General features: G+C 36.0%; 1 protein-coding gene across 1 annotated transcript in view; it reads left to right on the top strand.

Moving 5' to 3' along the window:
• Nucleotides 1-5790: 5790 nt before the first annotated feature.
• The window catches only part of LOC308418391 (uncharacterized protein), a gene marked incomplete at both ends in the record, with an annotated part of 39394 nt that continues 21481 nt past the window's right edge, over nucleotides 5791-23703 (top strand). The window contains 2 exons of the mRNA XM_080913745.1: nucleotides 5791-5911; nucleotides 9168-9788. Of these exons, the coding sequence (XP_080769871.1) occupies nucleotides 5791-5911; nucleotides 9168-9788 (742 nt within the window). The remainder of the gene's footprint in view (nucleotides 5912-9167; nucleotides 9789-23703) is intronic.

A 23703-nucleotide genomic window follows, 5' to 3' on the forward strand; every position in this document is an offset into this window, starting at 1 on the left:
ATAGAAACAAATAGTCTTGTCAGCTGATCTACTTCTCAAGCCTAAATAGAATACTAATATTTAACATCAATCTCATTATAAAGCAAGAATATTTTATGCATAAACACACACACGCACACATACAGAGAGAGGAGTAGGACCCTAATCAAGTCCTAATTTGATAGTCTTTCTTAGTTTCTAGGGTCTCAAAATACCTAATTGTTTTCAAATAACATTTTAATTGTTTTCAAATAGATTTCAATGAAGGATGAGCTTGTCCTGTGTTTTGATGAAATCATATTATTTGGTTGCAAGAAAATGTGCATAGCTAAGAACCTGCTACATAACAATACATAAAAATTTTTATCATTCCTCACAAAACTACTCTATGAAGCATTTCTGTCAGATAATAAATGGCTAACACTGAGTTACTCAAATTCTATGTATTATAATAGATTTGCATTCTCATAAAAATTCTTTCACAAGCCAAGCATTTTGAAAAAGTTATTAGAAAAATAGGTAGGCCAATCTCTTGAGCAACTAGATAATTAAAAAGACACTTGATGTTATCCCTTACTCAAAATACTAGTTTTCATATAAACATAATCTGTTTCAATTCGGTATAAAATTAAAGGAAACATTCCCATCTGATATCATACTTTTCTCTTCTTGACAGATTAAAAATAAGATGCCAAAAATTAAGATTCACATGGTTCTAATATTTAATGATTAATCAAAATAACACCACAGAGTTGGTAAATTGACCCGTCCAGCAGGTCCAGTTATTCAGGGTTCCGAAGAGGCCTTCGTCCTGAAAGTCATGGGGGCAAGAGAGAAAGGAAACCAAGCGCGCAAAGAACGGCAAGAGTCAAGGCTTCATTGAGGGTTTGGTGCTTACAGCTTATATGGGCTGGGCAGAAAGGGGAAAGCAGGGTGCGGTGGAATTTTTACAGCATCTATGTGACCAGGGAGAGGGTCGCGCTGCGGTTACAGATTAACAGCCAGGTAATTGTCCCAGGATATCTTATCTTGTCACCTACCAGCTAATCTCTGCAGAACTTCATAGTGGTATTTCTCGGAAAGGTCAGGCTCTCACGGGTGGGGGGTGTAGGTACAGCATTGACCAGTTCTAAGGTGGCTGCTGTGCAGTCATTTTCTTAAGCATGGTTCTCAGGCATGGCTCCCTACAGTTAATCAATACCAAAATGCTAGCAATAAAATAATATTCAAATGGCTAACATTATAAAATTTAAACAGCTTGTATTTATATACTTCAGAAAAACCATGTAACAACAAACAAATAAAAAATATGGTATGAAATTTGAGGGACAACATCGTTGAGAACATGGGAGTGGTTGGAAGAAGAAAAGAGATTAAAAATTGTGTAATTTCTTTTTTTATTAAAATTGGCAATTGAATAAAGACCTCTTATACATTTAAGAATCAATTTTATGTCATCTAGATATCAAAAATGGCAGAATATACAGAAGCCCAAATAGATGAGAAATATTAAGACTTAAAAGGTCTCAAGTTAAAGGAAAAAAAAAATAGAGTGAGGTATTTATAATAGCTTGATTGATGTTCCAAGGAAAGAACTCAACAGACTAAGTGCATTTAGGTAAATTACTCCTATCAGTTATTAATGTTGCATGTCATAGAGTAGGCAGTTTGTTTTTTATTACTTGTGTAGGACACCCTTTCGGGGAACCCCACTCGAGTTTCGGGACAAGGGGTTAACCAATGAAACTCGAGAGAACTTCTTGCTGCAAAAACATGAGGTAGTTTAATGGTGGAGCTACGGGAGGGTATGTATCTCATGCAGGAGATAGAGGTATATATATATAAATACTAGCTAATTAAATTTCATAACGTTAGCCGTTTGAATATTATTTTGTTGCTAGCATTTTGGTATTGATTAGCCAACTGTGTGGTATTATTTTGATAGAGAGAGGGTCAGGGGCTGGGAAGAATAAGAATACAAGGTTCATTAACAGCTTGACTATGCATCAGCAGAACAGTACTTGCAGTCAGGAAGTCAGGAGACTGGTGGAGCGGATGCTTATCTAAGTCAGGAAAACCGGTGGTTAACATAAAAGTTTTAAATAGACTCAGGAGGGGCTCATTTGACCTACAACTCAGTTAAAAGACAGCCTGGATAAGCTTCTGCATTCCTACCACATCTTTAAAGTCCATTAAAGTAGCCTTGGGAATGTTTAACAATGGGCTTAGTGGACTTGTTTTACAACATTGTCAGTCCTAGGCCTTTAAGCTTACAAACTACCCTTTTGCCCCAACTTACATGAGTTTTTAGACCTTGAATTTAATTTCCTTTCACTTCCACATAAGGCAAAGAGTAAAGACAGCTAAGTATATCCTTGCGATTGGGATATCAGCATAATGTCAATGAATTGCAATAGAAACAATTTTATATAAGCTCACAATAGGTATTGCAGTTTAAAATTAAGTATTTGTGGGAGAAAACATTTAAACTATTATGAAGAGAAATTCAATAAAAATTATATCAAAAGATCTCCCAGACAATTGCATGATATTAAACACAAATAGAACATCTTGAAAATTAATATAAAAAAACACATTTTCTATGCAAGCTAAAAATGTAAACAAAAGCAGAAAATATGAGAAATAAACCAATCAACCAGGAAGAAACCCCATATTTTTCAAAGACTTGAGTTGCCTTATTTTTGTCAACTTGAAACATAATAGAAACATGTGAGTAAAAGGAATGTCAATTTATATATAGCCTCCATACCATTTGCCTGTAACTAAGTCTGGTGTGTACCATACACTTGATTTATTATTGATTTATCACATGGGGGTGGGAGATAAAGAGTGGAACAGAGAACAAGCTTCCAGGCAGCATACCTCAGAGAGTTGTAAATGTTCAGGTTTGTGGGTTCTTTAGAACAGAAACATTTGTTCAGAACAACATCAAGAGGATTAAAGAAAAAAACCCACTGTTTGACAAAGAGCTGAAGCTTGAGAGAACAGGAGATATTACTCATGGGTGGAATAAGACATTTCAGCTGATGGCCTTTCATAATATTCAGTGATGCAAATCCATGTAGAGGTATAGTGTGTAAAAGTAGTGAAGGTAAGATTTTTGTGGAGAGACTCACAGTTTCCTATGTGACAGAAGAATTTTCCTAGGAAGACAGAGAAATGTGTTTTAGACATTCTACTACAGCAGACTTTAGGAGTTGCAGTAATAAGGTAAGTGGTCATAAGTTGTGCTAAAACTCTTGTATCCATAGGACAGGAGGCTTAAATGTATTAATTTGCCTATAACCACTTCCAAAATGATTTCTCTCTTGAGAAACTGTTTCCTTCAGCCCTAGAAATGTTTTCAAAATGTAGAAGTAGAAAGCTCATCAAACATCCTAATATTGGTACTCTTTAATAAATTTACTTCTGCTGTTATTACCCACAATTATAAAAGTATTTTGTTGCTACTTTATCTCTATAATTTTGCTATCGTGGTGAATCAAGTGAGTATCTATGTTATTCCATGATCTTAGGTGCCAATATAGATGATGCCTTTCAAAGACTTCACCTGTAAATACCCTAGAAAAAGAAAGCCATTGATGAGTCTCTGTTCTCCAAGAATAGTTCCTCATTATTATAAACAACATTCCAAATTGTGTCCTTTTCTGAGCTTCCTCAATTCTATAATATTAGTAAAGTTCTTGAGCCTTTTAAATTTTTCAACCCCCCCTAAGTCTTATAACGCTTCTCTCTCTCTTCAGAAAAGATTAATTTAAATTAGAGGAAATTGCATTAAATTGCTGATCACCAAAACCTGCTGGTGTATTCAGAAACATTTTCAATTAAGTGTATATAAATTCATGTGAAAACCAAAGATACCAAAAAGACATAATCTAGAAGACAGTGGTACCAGATGAATATGTCAAAGAATTAGCTAGCAGGTTTTGATCTTTGGTGAATTTTATTTCCAGGAATAAAAGTACAAACAATTAACACATAAGGGAATATTAGAACATTTGTCAGCTCAGGACAGGCTCAGTGGATGTAAGTGTGGCGGTCCCTTTGTATCTTTGAAGCCCCTTTTGTCTCTGGTTTCCAAATCTAACCCCAAGACAGATGTTTACAAGATTGTAAATTATTGACCAGTTTGATTCTTGTATTAGCACTGATGTTATATTTCTGCATGTAAATAAAGTAGTTTAGAAAAGGACTCATTAAAAAAGACATCAATTCACCCTCAGAAGTGGCAGGAGTCCTGTTATAATTTCATCTAATTGTCTCTCTTTACTTTTAACCCTTGATACAGCTACAGGGAAGCTACTGTTTGTCGAAGCTGGTCTAGGACACTCCTTAGCTCTCAAATCCTCCTGAAGAAAGTATCTCTCTCCAAGACAACTGCAGCTAAGCTAAAGAGTTTCACCAATGAGCTAACCTGAAGTAGTTCCCTTTCCTCTAACCCTAGGCTCATCCTCAAATCACCAGCCTCCTCTGTTCATGGCTTTTCCATGACTTTCAGCATTGATTGCATGTTCAGTTGTCTGAGAACCTCCAGGCCAAGACTCATCTTCAGTCCACTGGCCCAATCTGTTCCCAACTCCCTGTGACCCAATGACATCTGAATGTTCATGAAATTTAAAGTTGTGAGCCTGGGGTCTTCATTGCAGTCCTTGGACCACTGACTCTTATTTTCTGACTCTAGGTGGTTTACAGGAGTAACTAGATACTTGAGAGCTTGGGAACCCAAGCTTGATCCCCCACATCCTAGAATGAGATTTTCCACCCCTGGAACAGTGTTTAGGGGCTTCTCTTGAACCCAGCACCTGACAGCAGTGGCACAGTGTAAATGCAGCCTAGTTTTCAGCATTTGCCAATTCTAAAGTCCTTTCTCACAACCGAGCAGTGAGCAGAATGGAAACCACAAGTAATTTGAGATTATAATGACATTTTATAGGTCATCCAGCAGGAAAGATATGCCACTAGTAACTTTTCAAAAGATTCTTTATATCATTGTCTAGAGTGAGGTATTCTGAAACATACAAAACAATAGCAAACATAAACAATAATAATAACAGAAACCCAAGGGGGAGAGCAACAGTCCAAAGCCTCACATATTTCACTTTTAGGTAAATAGATCTTAATACAGCTCTCAGTTGTACCAGAAAAGCATCTTTGTGCTTGTGCAGCAATTAAATGAGTGAATGACATTGTATATGAACAATATGAAAAGAACAATATGTGTACCACTTATGGATATTTGATTACACCCCTTTCTTCCAAGGCCCAAGGACCATATTTTAGATGGAAATATTTTAGAGCCAAAAGTCCATGAGTACCATAATAAAACTTTGCCTTCTCCACAGGAAAGACTCACGGATTTAATGAAATTATAGCAAATAGCAAATCAAATCAGTGAACTAACAACATGGTCAGGGTGAGCATGTCACTCTCCCTTTCACACTTACTTGAGGATCTATTGAACTTTGGTGGCTGCTAAATGAAGGAGACATACTTTTCTACTAGGGGTATTTTCCTTGTAGGTTAATCATCTTTTTCAATTTGGCCTACTACTAATGTGTTTAGAGAAAATACTATTTGGATTCAGTGAGACATAAAAACAAACAAACAAACAATTAAAACTCTTCTAATATGAAGAGGGCCATGAGTTACATTGTTTGTGGAAGAGTAAATCTTGGTGACAATTGTTGTTACAATGATCAATGAGTCAATTTAAAACATTGTATGTTAAAATTCATTCTAATAGTGCATTCAAACTGAACTAAAATACAATGTCTAGCTATCCCAGATACAATGAAGGCAATCTTCATGGAATGGGTGCTTATGACTATCATTTTTCCTGCACTAAGGAAAGAACAAGAAGATTCATACAGCACATACTTCAGGGTGTCTAATTTTTCAAACAATATTGCAGGTAAAGTGAAGAAATTCTGTGAAAGTAGCACACCATTTGTGCATGACATGACCTAAAAGGCTAGGGGCCAGAATGGAGCTAAAAGTCAAAGGAATTTTTCCAACTCTGGTAGTAGATTCTGATTGATTAGATGAGCTTTTACAATAGCAGTTCCACACTTCGTTTGCATAGGAAATCAGCTTCCTCTGCCTTCACTATAGGCCCACACCTTGACTTTCTACAACATATGGTGTCTCTCAGTTTTTAACTAAGGTCCAATTTTCATAGAGATTTTATTTTCTTGGATGAAAAATAAATAAACAAATAAAAACCTGATTTCTCAAGATTTTGAACTCACAGAGCAACCTTTGTACTATGATATACCCTGGATCTTAGATCTAATACACAATTACATAAAATTCCTTTCTCTATTATACATGCACTGTATTGAATCTTCTATGATAGAACACTCGGATGAAAACATATCCACATATTTAAACAAGCATTGCACTACAGCATTAAAAGAAAATGAAATAATAAAGAGAGGATAAAAAAAATCTGACATGTATTATAAGACAAGAAACCTCAAAATTTATTCTAAGCAGGCATATGTTCATTTCCTTTTTGAGACTTTCTTGGAGAAAAACCTAATCTTTTTTTGCAAGTGGTTACCTATTGAAGATGGTGTATGGGTTAGGAACAGGGCATGTTCCCATTCCTGCTTTCAGCTCTAGGACCTTAACTGATACAGACCTGTTCAGACTCAGTTCATGCTACCTTAATCTTATATATGCATCATGTATGTATATATATATATATATATATATATATATATATATATATGATTGGTCCTGTTGTGTTTACAATGTCTTTTTCCTCGATGTTATCCATCCCCTCTGGGTTTAATGCTCTTTAGAACTGCTTTTCTGCTGAATATCTTGACCACTGTAGAAGAATTTGTGAAGACCATCAATTTAACATAATGAGTTAACTCTCTCATTCTCTGCATATTTTCTCTCTTTGAGATTTTATATTTGTTCCCATCTGCTGCAAGAGAATGTTTTGTGAGCCCCCATGGGCCCAGGTTATTTAACTCCTTAGGATTTTTTTTGATCTTCTTAACATCTCAGCTACCTCAAGGCTATACCCAGGCTTCCAAAAGACTCTCTAAGGTCTGCCTGTTGGATTATGCCTCTCTTTTTATCTACGATGTTTTTAAGTAGAACATTATGTTAGAATCTTATCTGAAAGGACAGCAAGTATCATTAAAATTTGCAGATATTAACTCTCCTATATGAAATGTGATGCATGGGTGGCCAGTCATTGTTTAGCCATTCCCTCTTCTCTGCTCCATCTTTATCCCTGTTTATCTTCTAATAAAACCAAATTCAGGTTTTGAGAATTTCAAGTACTACATATAATGACTGGTCTCAGTGCATTCAACTTGACACAAAAATTAGAGTTCTGAATGGAGAAAACCTTAGTTGATTAAAAGCTTTCTGTAAAATTCAGCTCGAAGACATTGTTTTAATTAGTTATCAATGAAAGAGGAGTCACCCTAATTTGGGTATTGAAATCCTTGAACTAGTGATCCTGATAATAAAAGCAGACTGACCAAGCCATGGAAATCAAGCCAGGAAGTGACACCCCTCCATGACCTCTGCATCAGCTCTTGCTTTCATGTTCTTTTCCTGTTTAAGTTCCTTCTCTACTAACTGTAATTAATAGCAATATCGAACTTTAAAATAAATAAGACTTTTCCTTCACACCATTTTTTGACTTGTTAATTTTTTAATTATAAACAAGACACTGTATTTAGAATGCTTCAACTTTTCCTTCATTCAGTTCAAACCCTGTTTGTGTTCTACTCCTTGATGTCAAGTTTATAATCACTTTTAAATAATGTTATGAACACATATATGCACACATTAATATAATATGGCAAATTGGCTTTATATGTCTGTCTGTCTGTCTCTCTGTCTGCCCATCTCTCTGTGAGCATGTAAATGCATGTGTCTGGGTAACATGGTATTGGTTCCCCTGCAGGAATTACAGGTGTGTTTGAGCAATACAGTGTAGATGCCGTGAATGGAATTCTGTCCCTCTACAAGAATAGGGTATGCTCTTAGCCTACATATCATTGCTCTTGACTCACATACATCCTTTTGTTAGGAAGTATTACTATAAAATATAAAAAATGAAGATTATGAAGAAAATTATTAAGAATGGAATCATGTATCCCTGAAATTATAGGACTGTTAAGGAAGAGTATCAGTAAAGTTTGGTACAATTAAGAGGGAACTAAATAGTAGCTGATACTGAGTATAGGAACAATCCTGGTACGATTCTCAGCAGCATGAGGATGTTTTAAGTAATTTTCAACTTCTATCTACTTATTCTTGAGATCTCATCTATGAATACTCATCTTCTCGGCTCTTAGGTAAAGGCAGAGTTATCCTCTATTGACCTTCTATGTAAACTTTACATTTCTAATTATTCAATTATCACATTATTATTTCCTTATTGCATCAAATTATTGACTGGCAGCTTCACTTGAGATAAATAGACACCCGTTTCAATATTGATTATAGAGCAGAGCCATACACTGGAAGAACTAGAAGCTGGGCATTGATAATAAAAGGACAATTTTTCTCTTTCACAGATTCAAACAATATATTATGCGTGATGCACATATAGAGTGTACCCATTTAAAATCCTTTTTGATACTATAGTTTGATCAAAGAATTCTACTGTCCCCAGTGATTCCAGTTAGAATGCTATGATTATAAATAAAATATGCGACTACAGAGAGTTTGTGCTTTGTGCAATTTTAAATGGATTTTTTGTACTCAGTTGTGTATCTACAGCTGAACAATTCATACAAATATTTTGCATGAAAATTGAATGGAAAACTTTTCCAAATTTCTTTTTTGCTTTACACATGCTTATAAGATCTTGAACAACATTTTACATTTGAGTGTAAAGCTTTAATGTCATAACTTTGCTACTCTACGAAGTTCTAAGTAGTAACATTTAGAAAATATTCTCTCTTTCTTCACTTCTGTTTGGGAATTGTAAGTAACATGAAATCACTTTTTAATTTCTTTGCACCAGAATAACAGAAAAATACTCATCCTAAGAGTTGAGATACAAGAAAGCTTATATAATAAATATGAAAATTAATTTTTATGAAGCATCAGTGATATAAATTCGAGGGTAGAGATTCTGGGAGAAAGTATAGGAATAATTTCATGTACTTTGATTTATATATAAACAGAAGGAGAGCTGCCGAGCCAAGGAAATGATCACCATCATCTGAGACCACCTCCTGGAGGATTTCCGCCAAGACCTCCTGCTTCTGATGAAGATGATGCTGGTGATGAGGATGGCAGTGGGGAAGATGTAAATAGACCAGAGAAACCACCACAACACGGAGGCAATCATCATCCTCCTCAACATCCACCTCCTCCTTCCCCAGGACACCACCATGGTCCACCACCACCTGGAGGTCCTCAGAGACCCCCTAAGCCTGGAAACCCACAAGGCCCACCCCCTCCTGGAGGCCCTCAGAAACCGCCTAAGCCTGGAAACCCACAAGGCCCACCCCCTCCTGGAGGACCTCAGAAACCCCCTCAGCCTGGAAACCCACAAGGTCCACTCCCACCTGGAGGCCCACAACAGAAACCCCCTAAGCCTGGAAACCCACAAGGCCCACCCCCACCTGGAGGCCCACAACAGAAACCCCCTCAGCCTGGAAAGCCACAAGGCCCACCCCCACCTGGAGGCCCACAACAGAAACCCCCTCAGCCTGGAAAGCCACAAGGCCCACCCCCACCTGGAGGCCCACAACAGAAACCCCCTAAGCCTGGAAACCCACAAGGCCCCCCACAGCAAAGAGGTAGTTTCCTGCAGACATTGTTTTCATAACCATCTAGTTCCTTGGCAGAGAGAAGGTAAATAAATACCTCATTCTTCATACAGTCCCACAAACTCCAGGTCATAAAGATATAGATCTTAAATTCATCCAAGACATAATTGGCCTGTATAATTCTACTTTGTATATTACTTAAATTCACTCTCAAATGTCCTAACTGTAAAAAAATATCCATGAAACTAAACAATATTTAAGACTTGTTGAAATTACACATTGTCTTTGTTCTCCCAGACTTTATTTATATATTTATTTATTTATCTATTAACTTATTTATTTATTTATTTATTTCAGGTGAACAGAAGACAGATGGCTTCACTTTCATTCCTATAGATGAATAATCTCAATAAAATATTAAGCATACAGTTATTCCTTGCTGTTTCTCATTCTGACTATGCACGGTACTGCAGTCTGGGGATGGCTATTTCCAGAAAGGAAAGTCTGTCCTCTACATATCATCTAACTATCAATTAAGAAACCCCCTTATTTCCATTTACCCACATGTTCTTTCCACTGTTATGCAACATTTTCTACATACCAGTTAACTTTAGAAAAATACTTCACACATGATTTGGTAGATTTCAAGAGTAAACTACATAAACAGTGATGCCCATTAGAATGTCAGTTGCCTTTAATATCAGTAATCTAGAGAATAGCTGCTGTGAGAACTTCTTGTTTTTCTACAGATAATAATTTCTTTCCTCAACTTAGGGTTCCCTGTTACTGCAGCTAGCATTCTTTTGGGAAGTTCAGTTTCTGCCAGCTCATATTATTCTGATTTGGAATGTCCTATAAATGAATTCTGTGATGTGCTCTGGCCAAGCTATTATTGTTTTATTTTTTTTTATCTTGTTTGTAAATATCCTATATGTGGGCCTTATAGACCAGTGCAATTCTTAACATATTTTAAGCATACCTTAGAATCATCTTTGTTGTAGTTTTTTGTATATTTGCAATCATTCCCTTTATTTATTTTTATATTTTATTGAATTGTAAATAAAAGAATAAAAATATGAGATGTATAGAAGTTTTAGAGGATTAGGAATTCTTAAGCATTCCAAGGCATTTGAGCTTAATTCATAAAAGCTGAATTTGCTATTCTTTGAATGTTCTCTGATTCCCCAATGTTTACCAAGATCCTGGCCAGCCATCAGCTGAACCACTGGACGTGAAGTTTGCTTTTTTTTTTTAACTTCTATTGTGACTTTTAATTAAGCATATTAACGCAATATACCATCATTTAAAGAACAACTAAAATAAGATTATATGCATTTTAACCTTTTGGATTCCCACAGAACATGAGAAGTACTTGATGGAGCTTGCATTAATGCATGTTTCATTATAATGCAATTCTCTATAAGATATTCCACTTATGCACAAAACTGAAATAGTTTCTGTTCTGCAATAATACTGACTTAAGTAACTAAATCAACAGGAATTTTAAAAAAAGGTTAACTGTTTGTGAATATTAGTGTAGCTGTGCTTATAAACTGTTCTTTGGGACAGAATTTTCTTTGCATTTTATAAGGCAAAATACTGGGGGTTCAGGTGAATGGAGTGAGAGCCCAGGACTTCAGATTTTCTCCTGCATATATTTTCTTCATTTTCTTTTCCTTTTTTTTGGCCTTTGTTTTTTCATGAACTTTATATAGTCTGTGAGTTGTTTCTGGGGTGTTCAGAGCTTGCTAGGGTTAGTATCCAATTATCAGTGACTGCATATTATGTCTGTACTTTTGTGACTGGGTTATCTCACTCAGGATGATAGTCTTTAGATGCATAAATTTTCTTTTTTTAATAGTAAATTATTTTTATATTAAGCATATTTTCTTTGTTTTAATATATAATTATAACATTTATGATAACTTTTTACAACTTATTTTTAAAAAGCAAAGATAAATGTACAGATTTTAATGATTTATGAATGAAAGTAAGCGAATACATTTTTGTCAGTACTTGACATTTTTAAAGGTTTGGTAGTATGCATTAAAATCTTACTAGTTACAATGAGCATAAAGTACATGTAAAACAAGATGTAACCTGGAAATAGTCAAAGTTTTCTTGGTGTGAAAAGATTAATCATAATGGTATTTTCTTTTCTTTTCTTTATTTGACCTTTGTTTTTTTTTCTTTTATTTTTAAATTGAACAACTTTATTTTAAAAAAACAAAGATAAATGTACAGATTCTAAGAATTTTTGCATAAAAGTATACAAATACATTTTTGTCAGTACTTGACATTTGTAAAGGTTTGCTAGTATGCAATAAAATTGTACTAGCTACAATGAGCATAAAGTACATGTAAAACAAGATGTAACCTGGAAATAGTCAGTTTTCTTGGTGTGTAAAGATGAAGCATAATGGGTTTTCATTTTCCTTTTTTTTTTTTTGGCCTTTTGTTTTTTATTGAACTGCATATATTCTGTGAGTTGTTTCTGGGGTGTTCAGAGCTTTCTGTGGTTAGTATCCAATTATCAATGACTGTATAGTATGTCTGTTTTTTTGTGACTGGGTTATCTCACTCAGGATGATAATCTCTAGATGAATTCATTTTCTTATGAATTTCATAAAGTCATTGTTTCTGATAGCTGAATAGTACTCCATTGTGTAAATACACCACAATTTTTGTATCCACTCATCTGCTGAAGGACATCTGGGTTCTATCTAACTTCTGGATATTATGAATAGGGCTGCTAAGGACATTGTGGTGCATGTGTGTTTGTTGTATGCTAGGGCTTCTCTGGGGTGTATGAGCAGAGTGGAATAACTGGATTTTCAGGTAGTACTGTGTCCAATTTTATGAGGAATCTCCAGACTGATTTCCAGAGTGGTTGTATCAGTTTAGAACCCCACCAACAGTGAAGAAGTGTTTGTCTTTCTTTGCATCCTTGCCAGCATCTGCTGTCATCTGAATTTCTTATCTTAGCCATTCTGGTTGGTGTGAGGTGGAATCTCAGGGTTGTTTAGATTTCCATTTCCCTTATGGCTAATGATGTTGAGCACTTCCTTAGATGCTTCTCAGCCATCTGATATTGCTCAAGTCAGAACTATTTTTTTAGCTTGTACCCCAATTTTTAATAGGCTTGTTTTGATTCTCTGGTGTCTAACTTCTTGAGTTATTTTTATACCTTGGATATTAGGCCTCTATCAATGGGGCTGGTAAAGATCTTTTCCCAATCTGTTAGCTGCTGTTTTGTTTTCTTGGCATTGTCCTTAGCTTTACAGTAGCTTTCCAATCTCATTAAGTTCCATTTGTCAATATATGACCTTAGAGACCAGCCATTGGTGTTCTGTTCAGGAAAATTTCTCCTGTGCCTATGTGTTCTAAGGTTTTTCCTACTTTCTCTTCTAATAATTTCAGTGTAACTGGTTTAATGTGGAGATCTTTGATCCATTTTCACTTCAGCTTTGTAAAAGGAGAAAAGAAAAGGTATATTTTCATTCTGCATGCTGAGTGCCAGTAGGTCCAACACCAGTTGTTGAAGAGGCTGTTCTTTTTCCAGAGAACATTGAGAGTTCCTTCATCAAAAATCAAGTGACCATATATGTGAGGGCTCATTTCTGGATCTTGTATTGTATTCCATTGATCCACGTGTCTATCTCTGTACCAGTACCATGCAGTATTTAGCACAACTGCCTTTTAATATAGCTGGAGTTCAGGGATAGTGATTCCAGCAGATGTTTTCTTGTTGTTGATGGTGGATTTCACTATTCTAGGTCTTTTGTTATTCCAGATGAAATTGCACATTGCTCTTTCTAACTCTATGTAGAATTGGGTTGGAATTTTGATGGGAATTGCGTTGAAACTGAGTTTGCTTTAAGGACTGAACTTCTCTGAAGGTAGTTTTAAAGACCAATGGTTTCTGTCCCTCTTGTTCATTATCTATACCATATGCTGACTGATAGATTTAAATAATCCTAAAAAAAATCCCTTTCTTATTTTAGGGTTAAAACTTCTGGCTTGGGTGATTAACAATGTTTCATAATAGCAGGGGATTAAGTAAAGTAGTAATTCCTGGGTTTTTTTCTCTCTTGCCCAAAAACTTGAACTCTATCTGGCCTGGATGGAGGGAGGTTTAGAGCAATAAACTTTTATTGAACTAGGAGAAGAGAGTTACTACTTGAAGAAGGAGAAAACATTTTAGGCTAGCATATATGCATAAATACATATATTTTTATAATATATGTTCCTTGACACATACTTTCTAGGCCCTACAATCTGGTTTTTTAAGTGATTTTATTATTTTATTTGTTTACTTGTCAAATGTTGTCCTTCCCAGTGTCCTCTTTACAAATCCCCCATCTCATCCATCCTCTTCTTTGACTCTAACAGGGTATTTTCCACTTTCCTTCTCACTCACTCCTGCCTCACCCCTCTAGCATCTCTCTTTACTGGGGTAACAGGTCTCCACAGTATTGAGCTCCTCCCCTTCCATTAATGCAAGATAACTTCTTACTTAGTCATGGACCCATCCATGTATATACTTTGGTTGATGGCTTAATTTCTGGGAGCTTTAATGAGTCCAGTAAGTTGATATTGTCACTCTTCCAATGGAGTTCCAGTCCCATTGCACTCCTTCACTTTTTCCCTAACTTTTCCTGTTGAGGTTCCCAGAGTTAATTCAATGGTCGGCTGTGTCTCCTTTCGTCTTAGGTGCTGGCAGATCTCACAGAGGACAGCCCTAATAAGCTCCTGTCTTCAAGTAATTTTTGGCACCATCAATAGTATCCTAGTTTGGTGTCAGCAGATGGGATGAATCCTAACATGGGGCAGTCTCATGGCTGCCTTTCCATCAGTCTGTTCTCCATTTCTTGTTTCTGCATTTCGTTTAGACCGGAAAAGTACTGAGTTAAGAATTTTGAGATGAGTGTGTTGCCAATACCTCCACTGGGGATGTACCCATCTACTGGGAGTGGATTCTTCTAGTTCTCTGTCCACTTCTCACAATCTGTCTTATCTATTTACATACGTACATAGACATACATACACTTACATACATATGCAAATGGAGCAAAAACCAAAGCATTGGCTTAGAAAGAAATCACTTATTCTGTATGAAAAATAAACTTAATCATTATAATATTTGAAAAGAATAACAATTTCTATCATTTTATTGCTAAATGTATTAACTACAAGTATCATATTTTCTTTTATAATATTTTTATTAAATTCCACATTACCACATTCTTCTCACTCATACCTCTTATTATATATATTTATTTTATATCTACCATTGGCCTTTATATCCCTCCAAAATAGAAAATAAAGATGAAAGTTAAAAAAACAAAACATTAAAAAATTCTCATCCTGGAAGCTGTATGTGTCACAGTTTGTCTCCTTTTATCCACACATTTTTGCTTGAAAAGGTTGATTTCAATGACTCATTGGTCTGTTCCAAGACATCTGGATTCTGCTATAACATCAATATTGGATCTTCACTGAGACCATTCTTGGCAATTGTTCTATGTCATGGAGATTCTGCAGCTTTGGATCTGCAGGACTAACCTTTATACATACTCCAGAAGTTCATAGATTAGATAAATGATACCCTGAATCTGGGAATGCATGGAAACTGAGTTGATTATCTGATTAACTCTATTACACCTGCCCCACCAGGGCAAGTGCTCCAGCCTTTCCCCAGCTAGCTGACTCAGTGCTGCTGAGAATCAGGCACACAGCTCTCTAGCTATCATGGCTCACCCAGATATAAAGAGCCAGTTCTACTCTAGTTCCCATCAAAGTTCTCAGCCCATTTTTTGGGATGCTATATGTTTTAGGGGTTGGGAAAGTTTGCCCACTCTCCTGACTTTCCATGTAGTGGCAGCTTAAGTTCACTCACTCTAATTGTTACTTTCACACCATCTTCACTTCCTCTCCCCTTCTCTCAACACAGTGGGAAGCTCTACTATGATGCTCAAAAGAGGTGCTGGGAACACATTCTTAAGGGGTGCAGCAAGTGAGAACTGGGATCAGCTCTGCACAGACCTTGAACTGTGGGCAGAATTTATGGTCCAGACCAGAGTTGCCCAGATGATCTTTAGTGGCAATATGATCCACAGACACGGACATGGAACCCTGCTGCTGCATGGCCACAGCACCAGACATTTTCCTAAGAGACAGTATTGGCTGGGGTTTCGCTGTGGGCTCACAACTGGCTATACCTCTATAACCTCTTGTCTCTAGTTCTACCTCTCTTCATACTGCCCAATATTTTCTGCTTCTTCTTCTCTCCCATATGACCACTACTAATTTGCACATTGTGGTGGATGCTGCTAAAGGTAGGCAATGGGCCTGGTGTGCTTCTCAGTGTCGTCTGTCGCTTACTGCTCTGTTTGGTGTGTCTGCCAGTAAGCATTTGGATGTCTACATATGATTTGTGCCACTGACAGTGGGCTGCTATTTATTCTATGCCAGTTTCATACATGTGTGCCTTAACCACAACCATTCCCAAACCCAAATCCTTCAGACACTGCTCACACACACCAAATATTCCTCATCTTCTCACTTCATCTGTGTGTGTGTTTGTGTGTATGTGTGTTTGTGTGTGTGTGTGTGTGTGTTTGTGTGTGTGTGTGTAATATTGACAGATGCCGAGACATATCTTAAGTAATGAATTACCTCATGAAAAGTAACAAGTAGCCTACAAAAAGTGGTCCAAAGTATTGTGCTTCATAAGAGAGAGAGAGAGAGAAAGAAAGAACAAGGATATGTTTTGTATAGGTTCAGTATGGTGAGATCGAAGGGGTGTTTCTGTGGTCTCATTCTTCCTGCACCTCCCATGAGGTTCCAGCCATAGGACAGATATAATATGCAACAGAGTTTATTAAGGGCATGGAATTGGGTTTAAAGCTAGAAAAAGCAGAGAGAGAGAGAGAGGTATGTGTGTGTGTGTGGAGGGGCAGGTTAGTAGAGGCTGGCCATGAACATGTGGGGGGGGGAGGGAAATGGGGAAAGAAGGGACAAATAGCTTCCAGTGTCTAAAATACCAACCAATGAGTTCACATGGAGGAAACTAGGATTCCAACCACATATATACAGTGGATGGTGTTTTCTGGCCTTAATAGGAGCAGAAGCCCTTGGCCCTGTGAAGGCTCATTTCATCAGTGTAGGAGAATGCCAGCGAGATTAATTGCAAATAGGAGGGGTGGGAGTTGGACCACTGTTCTAGAAGAAGGGGAACAGTAATGTGCTTGGGAGAGTAAAGAAAGGGAATGACATTTCAAATGTAAATACATAAAATATCTAATTTTTAAAAAGAGGGTAAATGGGTGAGAGTGTAAGAGAGTGAGAGCAACAGGAACACAAACAACCCCTTTTATCATGAGTCAGGAACACCTGGCTATTTCCAGGGTACAACTGTGGAACCTAGAAAGAACGCTCTCAACAGGATTCTGCTATATTTTGTTCTAGAGTGTTTGTATAATATTTTCAAGCCCCACAAACAAACTGTAGCACTAAAAGAAATAGATGCCTTATCCATTTGTTACTTAGTTTGATTATTTATTCTTTACAGTCTAAAACATTGCCCCCTCCTTGTGCATCTCATTTCCAATGTGAGTCCCCAACAACCAGAGTAGGAATTATAACAAAAGTTAAAGCCTGACTGTGAAGACCATCCCCAAAAGGGCTGCTATGCTACCTAAACTATGTCTGGCCTCAGTGGGAGAGGATTAGCTTAACTTGCTGAGACTTGATATACCCTGGTGGAGATGCAGTCAATGGGAATGGATACAAGTAACTTTGTATGCTAGAGTTTACTTCAAATCCAAAGAAACTGTGTGTATTTTCAGAACTGTATTACAATATAATTTTATGGGTTTTGTTGTTTTAACATAGATAAAATAAGCATCCACTTTGCTTTGAAGTCCATGTCACAGTAAAAATCAGTCAGCTTATGTTTGTTACTTTTATTGTGATTTGATAAAAGTATCAGACAAAAGCAAGTTAAGAATGCCATGTTGTCCTGTGTCATGTGAACCCCACAAAAATACTCTCAAATAGAAACAAATAGTCTTGTCAACTGATCCACTTTTCAAACCTGAATGGAATACAAATATTTAATATCAATCCCACTATAAAGCAATGATATTTTACACACCCAAACCCCCACACATATACACACAAAAGGTGGGGGTTGCCAATCCTGTACTAATTTGACAATCTTTCTAAGTTTCTAGGATCTCAGAATACTTAATTATTTTTAAATAACATTTAAATTGTATTCAAATAGATTAAAATGAAGGATGAGCTTTTTGTTCTCTGATGAAAGCATATAACTTGGTGGCAAGAAAATATGCATAGATAAGAAGCTGCTACATAATTACATCAAAATTTGCATCTTTCCTCCCAAAGCTACTCTATAAAGCATTTCTGTCAGATAATAAATGGCTATTGAATCTAACAATGAGTTATTAATATCCTGTGTATTATAACAGATGTAAGTTCCTATAAAATCCTTTTACATGCTAAAACTTTTGAAGAAGTTATTTAAAACATGTATAGGCCAATCTCTTGGGCAGGTAGAAAATTCAAAATATACTTGATGTCATTCCTCACTCAAAATATTAGTTTCCATGAAAAAATAAAATCTGTTTCAATTCGGTATAAAATTAAAGGAAACATTTCCATCTGATATACTTTTCTCTTCTTGACTGATAAAAAATAAGATGCCAAAAATTAAGATTCACATAGTCTTAATATTTAATGATTATTCAAAAATAACATCACTCAGATGGTTAATCAATACCAAAATTCCATCACAAAATTAATATTCAAATGGCTAACATTTAAAATTTAAGCTGGTTATATTCATACATTTCAGAAAAACTGTGTAACAACAAATAAATGAAAAATAAGGTATGAAATTTAAGGGACAGCATCATTGAGAACATGGATGGGTTTGAGGAATGAATGAGATCAAGAAAATTGTGTAATTTCTTTTTTTATTAAAATTGGCAATTGAATAAAGACCTCTTATACATTTAAGATTCAATTTTATGTTATCTAAATTTCAGCATTAGCATAATATGAAGAAGCCAAAATACATGAGAAATATTAAGACGTAAAAGGTCTCAAGTTAAAAGAAAAAAGAAATAGAGTGAGGTATTTACAACAGCTTGATTGGTGTTCCAATGAAAGAACTGTATAGACTAAGTGCATTTAAATAAGTTACTCTTCACAATTATGAATGTTGCACATCAGAGAGTAGGCAGTCTTTTTCTTACTACTTGCACAATAGGCAAAGAGTAAAGACAGTTAAGTATATCCTTGCTATTAAGATACCAACCTAATTTCAATGAATTGCAATAGAAACATTTTATATAAGCTCATAGTAGGTACTGCAGTTTAAAATTAAGTATTTGTGGGAGAAAAACATTTAAACTATTATGAAGAGAAATTCAATGAAAATTATATCAAAATATCTCCCAGCCAATTACATGATATTAAACACAAAGAGAAAGACTTGAAAATTAATGTAATAGAACCCATTTTCTACACAAGCTAAAAAAGTAAAGAAAAGCAGAAAATATCAGAAATACACCAATCAACCAGGAAGATGCCTCATATTTTTTAGACGCGTGTTGGCTGTTTTTGACAGCTTAAAACATAGTAGAGACATGGGTATAAGGAACCGCAACTGAAATATGACCTCCATAACATTGGCCTGTAACTAAGTCTGGTGGGTACCATACTCTTGATTTATTATTGATTCATAATGTGGGGGTGGGAGATAAAGAGTAGAACAGAGAACAAGCTTCCAGGCAGCATACCTCAGAAAGTTGTAAATGTTCAGGTTTATGGGTTCTTTAGAACAGAAACATTGGTTCAGAACAACATTAAGGGGATAAAAAAACAAACAAACAAACAAACAAAAAACAATACAAAACAGAACAAAAAAACCCTGCTGTTTGACAAAGAGCTGAATGTAGGGAGAACAAAAGATATTACTCATGGATATAATGGGAAATTATAGCTGGTGGCCTTTCAGTATATTCAGTGATGCAAATCCGTGTAGGTGTATAGTGTGTAAAATCATGAATGTAAGATATTTGTGGAAAGAATCACAGTTTTCAATGTGACAGAAGCATTTTCCTAGGAAGACAGAGAAATGTGTTCGACACATTCTAATGCAGCAGATTTTAGGTGTTGCACTAATAATATAAGAGGTCATAGGTTGGGCTAAATCTCTTGTATCCATAGGACAGGAAGCTTAGATGTATTCATGTGCCTTCAACTACTGCAAAAAAGATTACTTTGTTGAGAAACTTTTCTCTTAAGCCCTAGAAATATTTTTAAAATGTACAAGTAGAAAGCCCATCAAACATCCTTATATGGCTACTCTTCAATAAATTTACTCTTGTTGTGATTACCCACAATTATAAAATTATTTTGTTGCTACTTTATGCTTATAATTTTGGTATTGTTGTGAATCAAGTGAGCATCTACGTTTTTTCATGGTCTTATGTGCCAATATGGATTATGACTTATGAAGAATTCAGCTGAAAATACCCTAGAAAAAGAGAGCCATTGAAGAGTTTCCACTCTCCCAGAATAGTTTCTCATTCTTATAAAGTTGAGAAATAAAATTCCCAATTGTATCTTTTTCTGAACTTCCTCAATTCTATAGGATTTGTGAATTTCCTGACCTTTTAAAAATTTCAACACCCCCTATGTCTTTAAAAGCTTCTCTCTATCTCCAGGAAAGACTAATTTAAATTACAGGAAATAGCATTAAACTGCTAATCACCAAACGCTGCTGGTGTACTCAGAAACATTTTCAATACAGAGTATATAAATGCATATGAAAAACAAAGATAGAACAGGCTCTCAGGCCATCTGCCACCAGGAACGGCTGAGATCCAGAGACACAAGCCAGGTGAGACTGTGTTGTGGGTAGCCAGGCCACAGAGAAACCTGGATGGAACACGTGGAAAGCGCCCCCCTCCAGATTGGTTTAGGAGAACAGGAACTCTGCCTCAGTGTCACAGTTTCCACCCAGTGGGCCTGTGCATGCCGAACAGCAGCTCAGGCCATCTGTCACCAGGAACAGCTGAGATCTAGGGAAACAAGCCTGGTGAAACTGTGCTGAGAGTTGCTGGGGCTCAAAGATGACTAGGTAAACGCCCAGAAAGCATGCCCCCCCCCCGATTGATTAAAGGGAGCAGAATCTCTGCCAAAGGGACTTTGTTTCGAACTGGAGAGCCCATGCATGAAGAAGAGGTGCTCAGGGCATCTGTCACCGGGAACAGCAGAGATCCAGGGTCACAGGCCAGAAACAATCACTGACAACAAGATCAAGTATAATCACAGACAACAACTTGGCAAGAGGAAAGATAAAGAACTTACAACACAGGAACAAAGACAACTTGGAAATACCAGAAACCAGCTCTCCCTTTACAACAAACAGCGGAATGCCAAATACTGCAGAAAAAGTACACTCAGACCCGAAATAATACCTCAAGATGATGATAGAGATCCTAAACTTAGAATGGGAGGAAAAGCATAAAGCAATAGATGCTCTTAAAGAGGAAACAAAAAAACAAACAAACAAACAAAAAAAACACTGGAAGAACTCAAAGAACTAGAGGAAAACAGAACCAATGAGAAGAAAGAATTGAAGAAGGAATTTAAAATAAAAATGGAAACAATAAAGAAAACACTAAGAGAGATAACCCTGGAGGTAGAAAACCAAAAAAAAAAAAAAAAAAAAAAAAAAAAAAAAAAATCAGGAGTCACAGAACCAAGCATCTCCAATAGACTATAAGAGATGGAAGAGAGAATCTTGGGGGCCTAAGACAACATTGAAAACATAGACAAAACAACCAGAGAAGATGCAAAAGCCAAAAAAGCTCCTAACCCAAAATGATCAGAAGATCGAGGACACAATGAGAAGACCAAACCTAAAGATAATAGGAATAGAAGAGGGCTAAGAATATCAACTAAGAGGCACAGTCAATATATTAAAAAAATTGTAGAAGAAAACTTTCCTACCCTTAAGAATGAGATGACCACGAGCATAAACAACCCTACAGAACTCCAAAAAGAGAGGACCATAAAAGAAATTCCTCCTGTCACATAATAGTCAAAACAGCAAGTGCCCAAAGCAACAAAGAATACTAAAAGCAGTAAGGGAAAAAGGTTATGTAACATATAATGGTAGACCAATCAGAATCGCATTCGATTTCTCAACAGAGACTATGAAAGCTAGAAAATCCTGGGCAGAAATTATGCAGACTCTAAGACAACATAAGTGTCAGCCCAAGCTGCTATACCCAGCAAAACTCTCAATCACCATAGATAGAGAGACCAAAATATTCCAGGACAAAACTAAATTTAATCAATATCTGATCACAAACCCAGCACTACAGTGAATTATATGTGGAAATCCCAATACAAGGAGGGAAAATACATCCCATTAAAAACAAGAAAATACCTACGCAAGAAAATCAAATGAAGAAAGACAAAGAGGCACAATTCTACCTATAAAACCAAAAAATAGTGGGAAAACACAACCACTATTCCTTAATATCTGTTGACATAAAGGGGCTCAATTCCCCAATAAAAAGATATAGTCTGTCAGACTGGATACATAAACAAATCCCAGCATTTTGCTGCATTCAGGAAACTCATTTCAGAGAAAAAGACAGACACTATCCAGAGTAAATGTTTGGGAAAAACAAACAAACAAACAAACAAACAAACAAACAAAAAAAAAACCCAAAATCCTTCCAAGCAAATGGCCTCAAGAAGCAAGCTGGAGTGGCCATTCTAATAATGAATGAAATAGATTTTCAACCAAACGTTTTCCAAAACGATAAGGAAGGACACTTTAGACTCATTACAAGGAAAATTTGTCAGGAGGATCTCTCAATCCTTAACATATATGCTCCAAATACAAAATCACCCATATTCCAAAGAAACCCTATTAAGCTCAAAAAATACATTGCATTCCAAACAATAATAGTAAGAAACCTAAACACCCCACTCTCATCATTGGACAGACCTTAGAAACAGAAACTGAACAAGGACACAGTGAAACTAGAAGAGATTATGAACCAATTTTAATTAACAGACATCTCTAGAACATATCATCCTAAAACAAAAGAATACACCTTCTTTTCAGCACTACAAGGCACCTTCTCCAAAGTTGACCATATAATCAGTCACAAAACAAGCCTCAATAGATATAAGAAGATTGAAATACTACCACACATCCTATCAGATCACCACAATCTAAGGCTTGTCTTTAATAACAACAAAGACAACAAAAAGCCCATTAACACATGGAAACTGAAAAATACTCTATTATCTTATAGCAGGATCAAAGAAAAAATGAAGAAAAAAATTAAGAAATTTCTAGATTTTAATGAAAAAGTAAACAGAACATACCTAAACCTATGGGATTCAATAAAAGCAGTACTGAGAAGAAAACTCATAGTTCTGAGTGCTTCCAAAAAGAAACTGGAGAGAGCATACACCAACAAATTGACAGCACAGTTGAAATCTCTAGAACAAAAGGAAGCAGATATACCCAAGAGGAGTACACTGCAAAAAATAATCAAACTCAGAGCAGAAATTGGCCAAATAGAAACAAAAAAGACCCATTCAAAGAATCAACAAAAAAAGGCTGGTTCTTTGAGAAAATTAACACTATTGATAAATCCTTAGCCAGAGTAAGAAGAGGGCAAACAGAAAGTACACAAATTAACAAAGAGATATAATAACTGAAACTGAAGAAATTCAAGAAATCATCAGATTCCATTATAAAAGCCTATACTCAACAAAGCTGGAAATTCTGGATGAGATCAATGAATTCCTAGACAGATACCAGATACTAAAGTTAAAGCAGAACCAGATAAAGATTCTAAATAATCCCATCACACCT

Source organism: Micromys minutus (genome assembly GCF_963924665.1).
Source record: "Micromys minutus genome assembly, chromosome: 3".
In the NCBI taxonomy this organism is placed as follows: domain Eukaryota; kingdom Metazoa; phylum Chordata; class Mammalia; order Rodentia; family Muridae; genus Micromys; species Micromys minutus.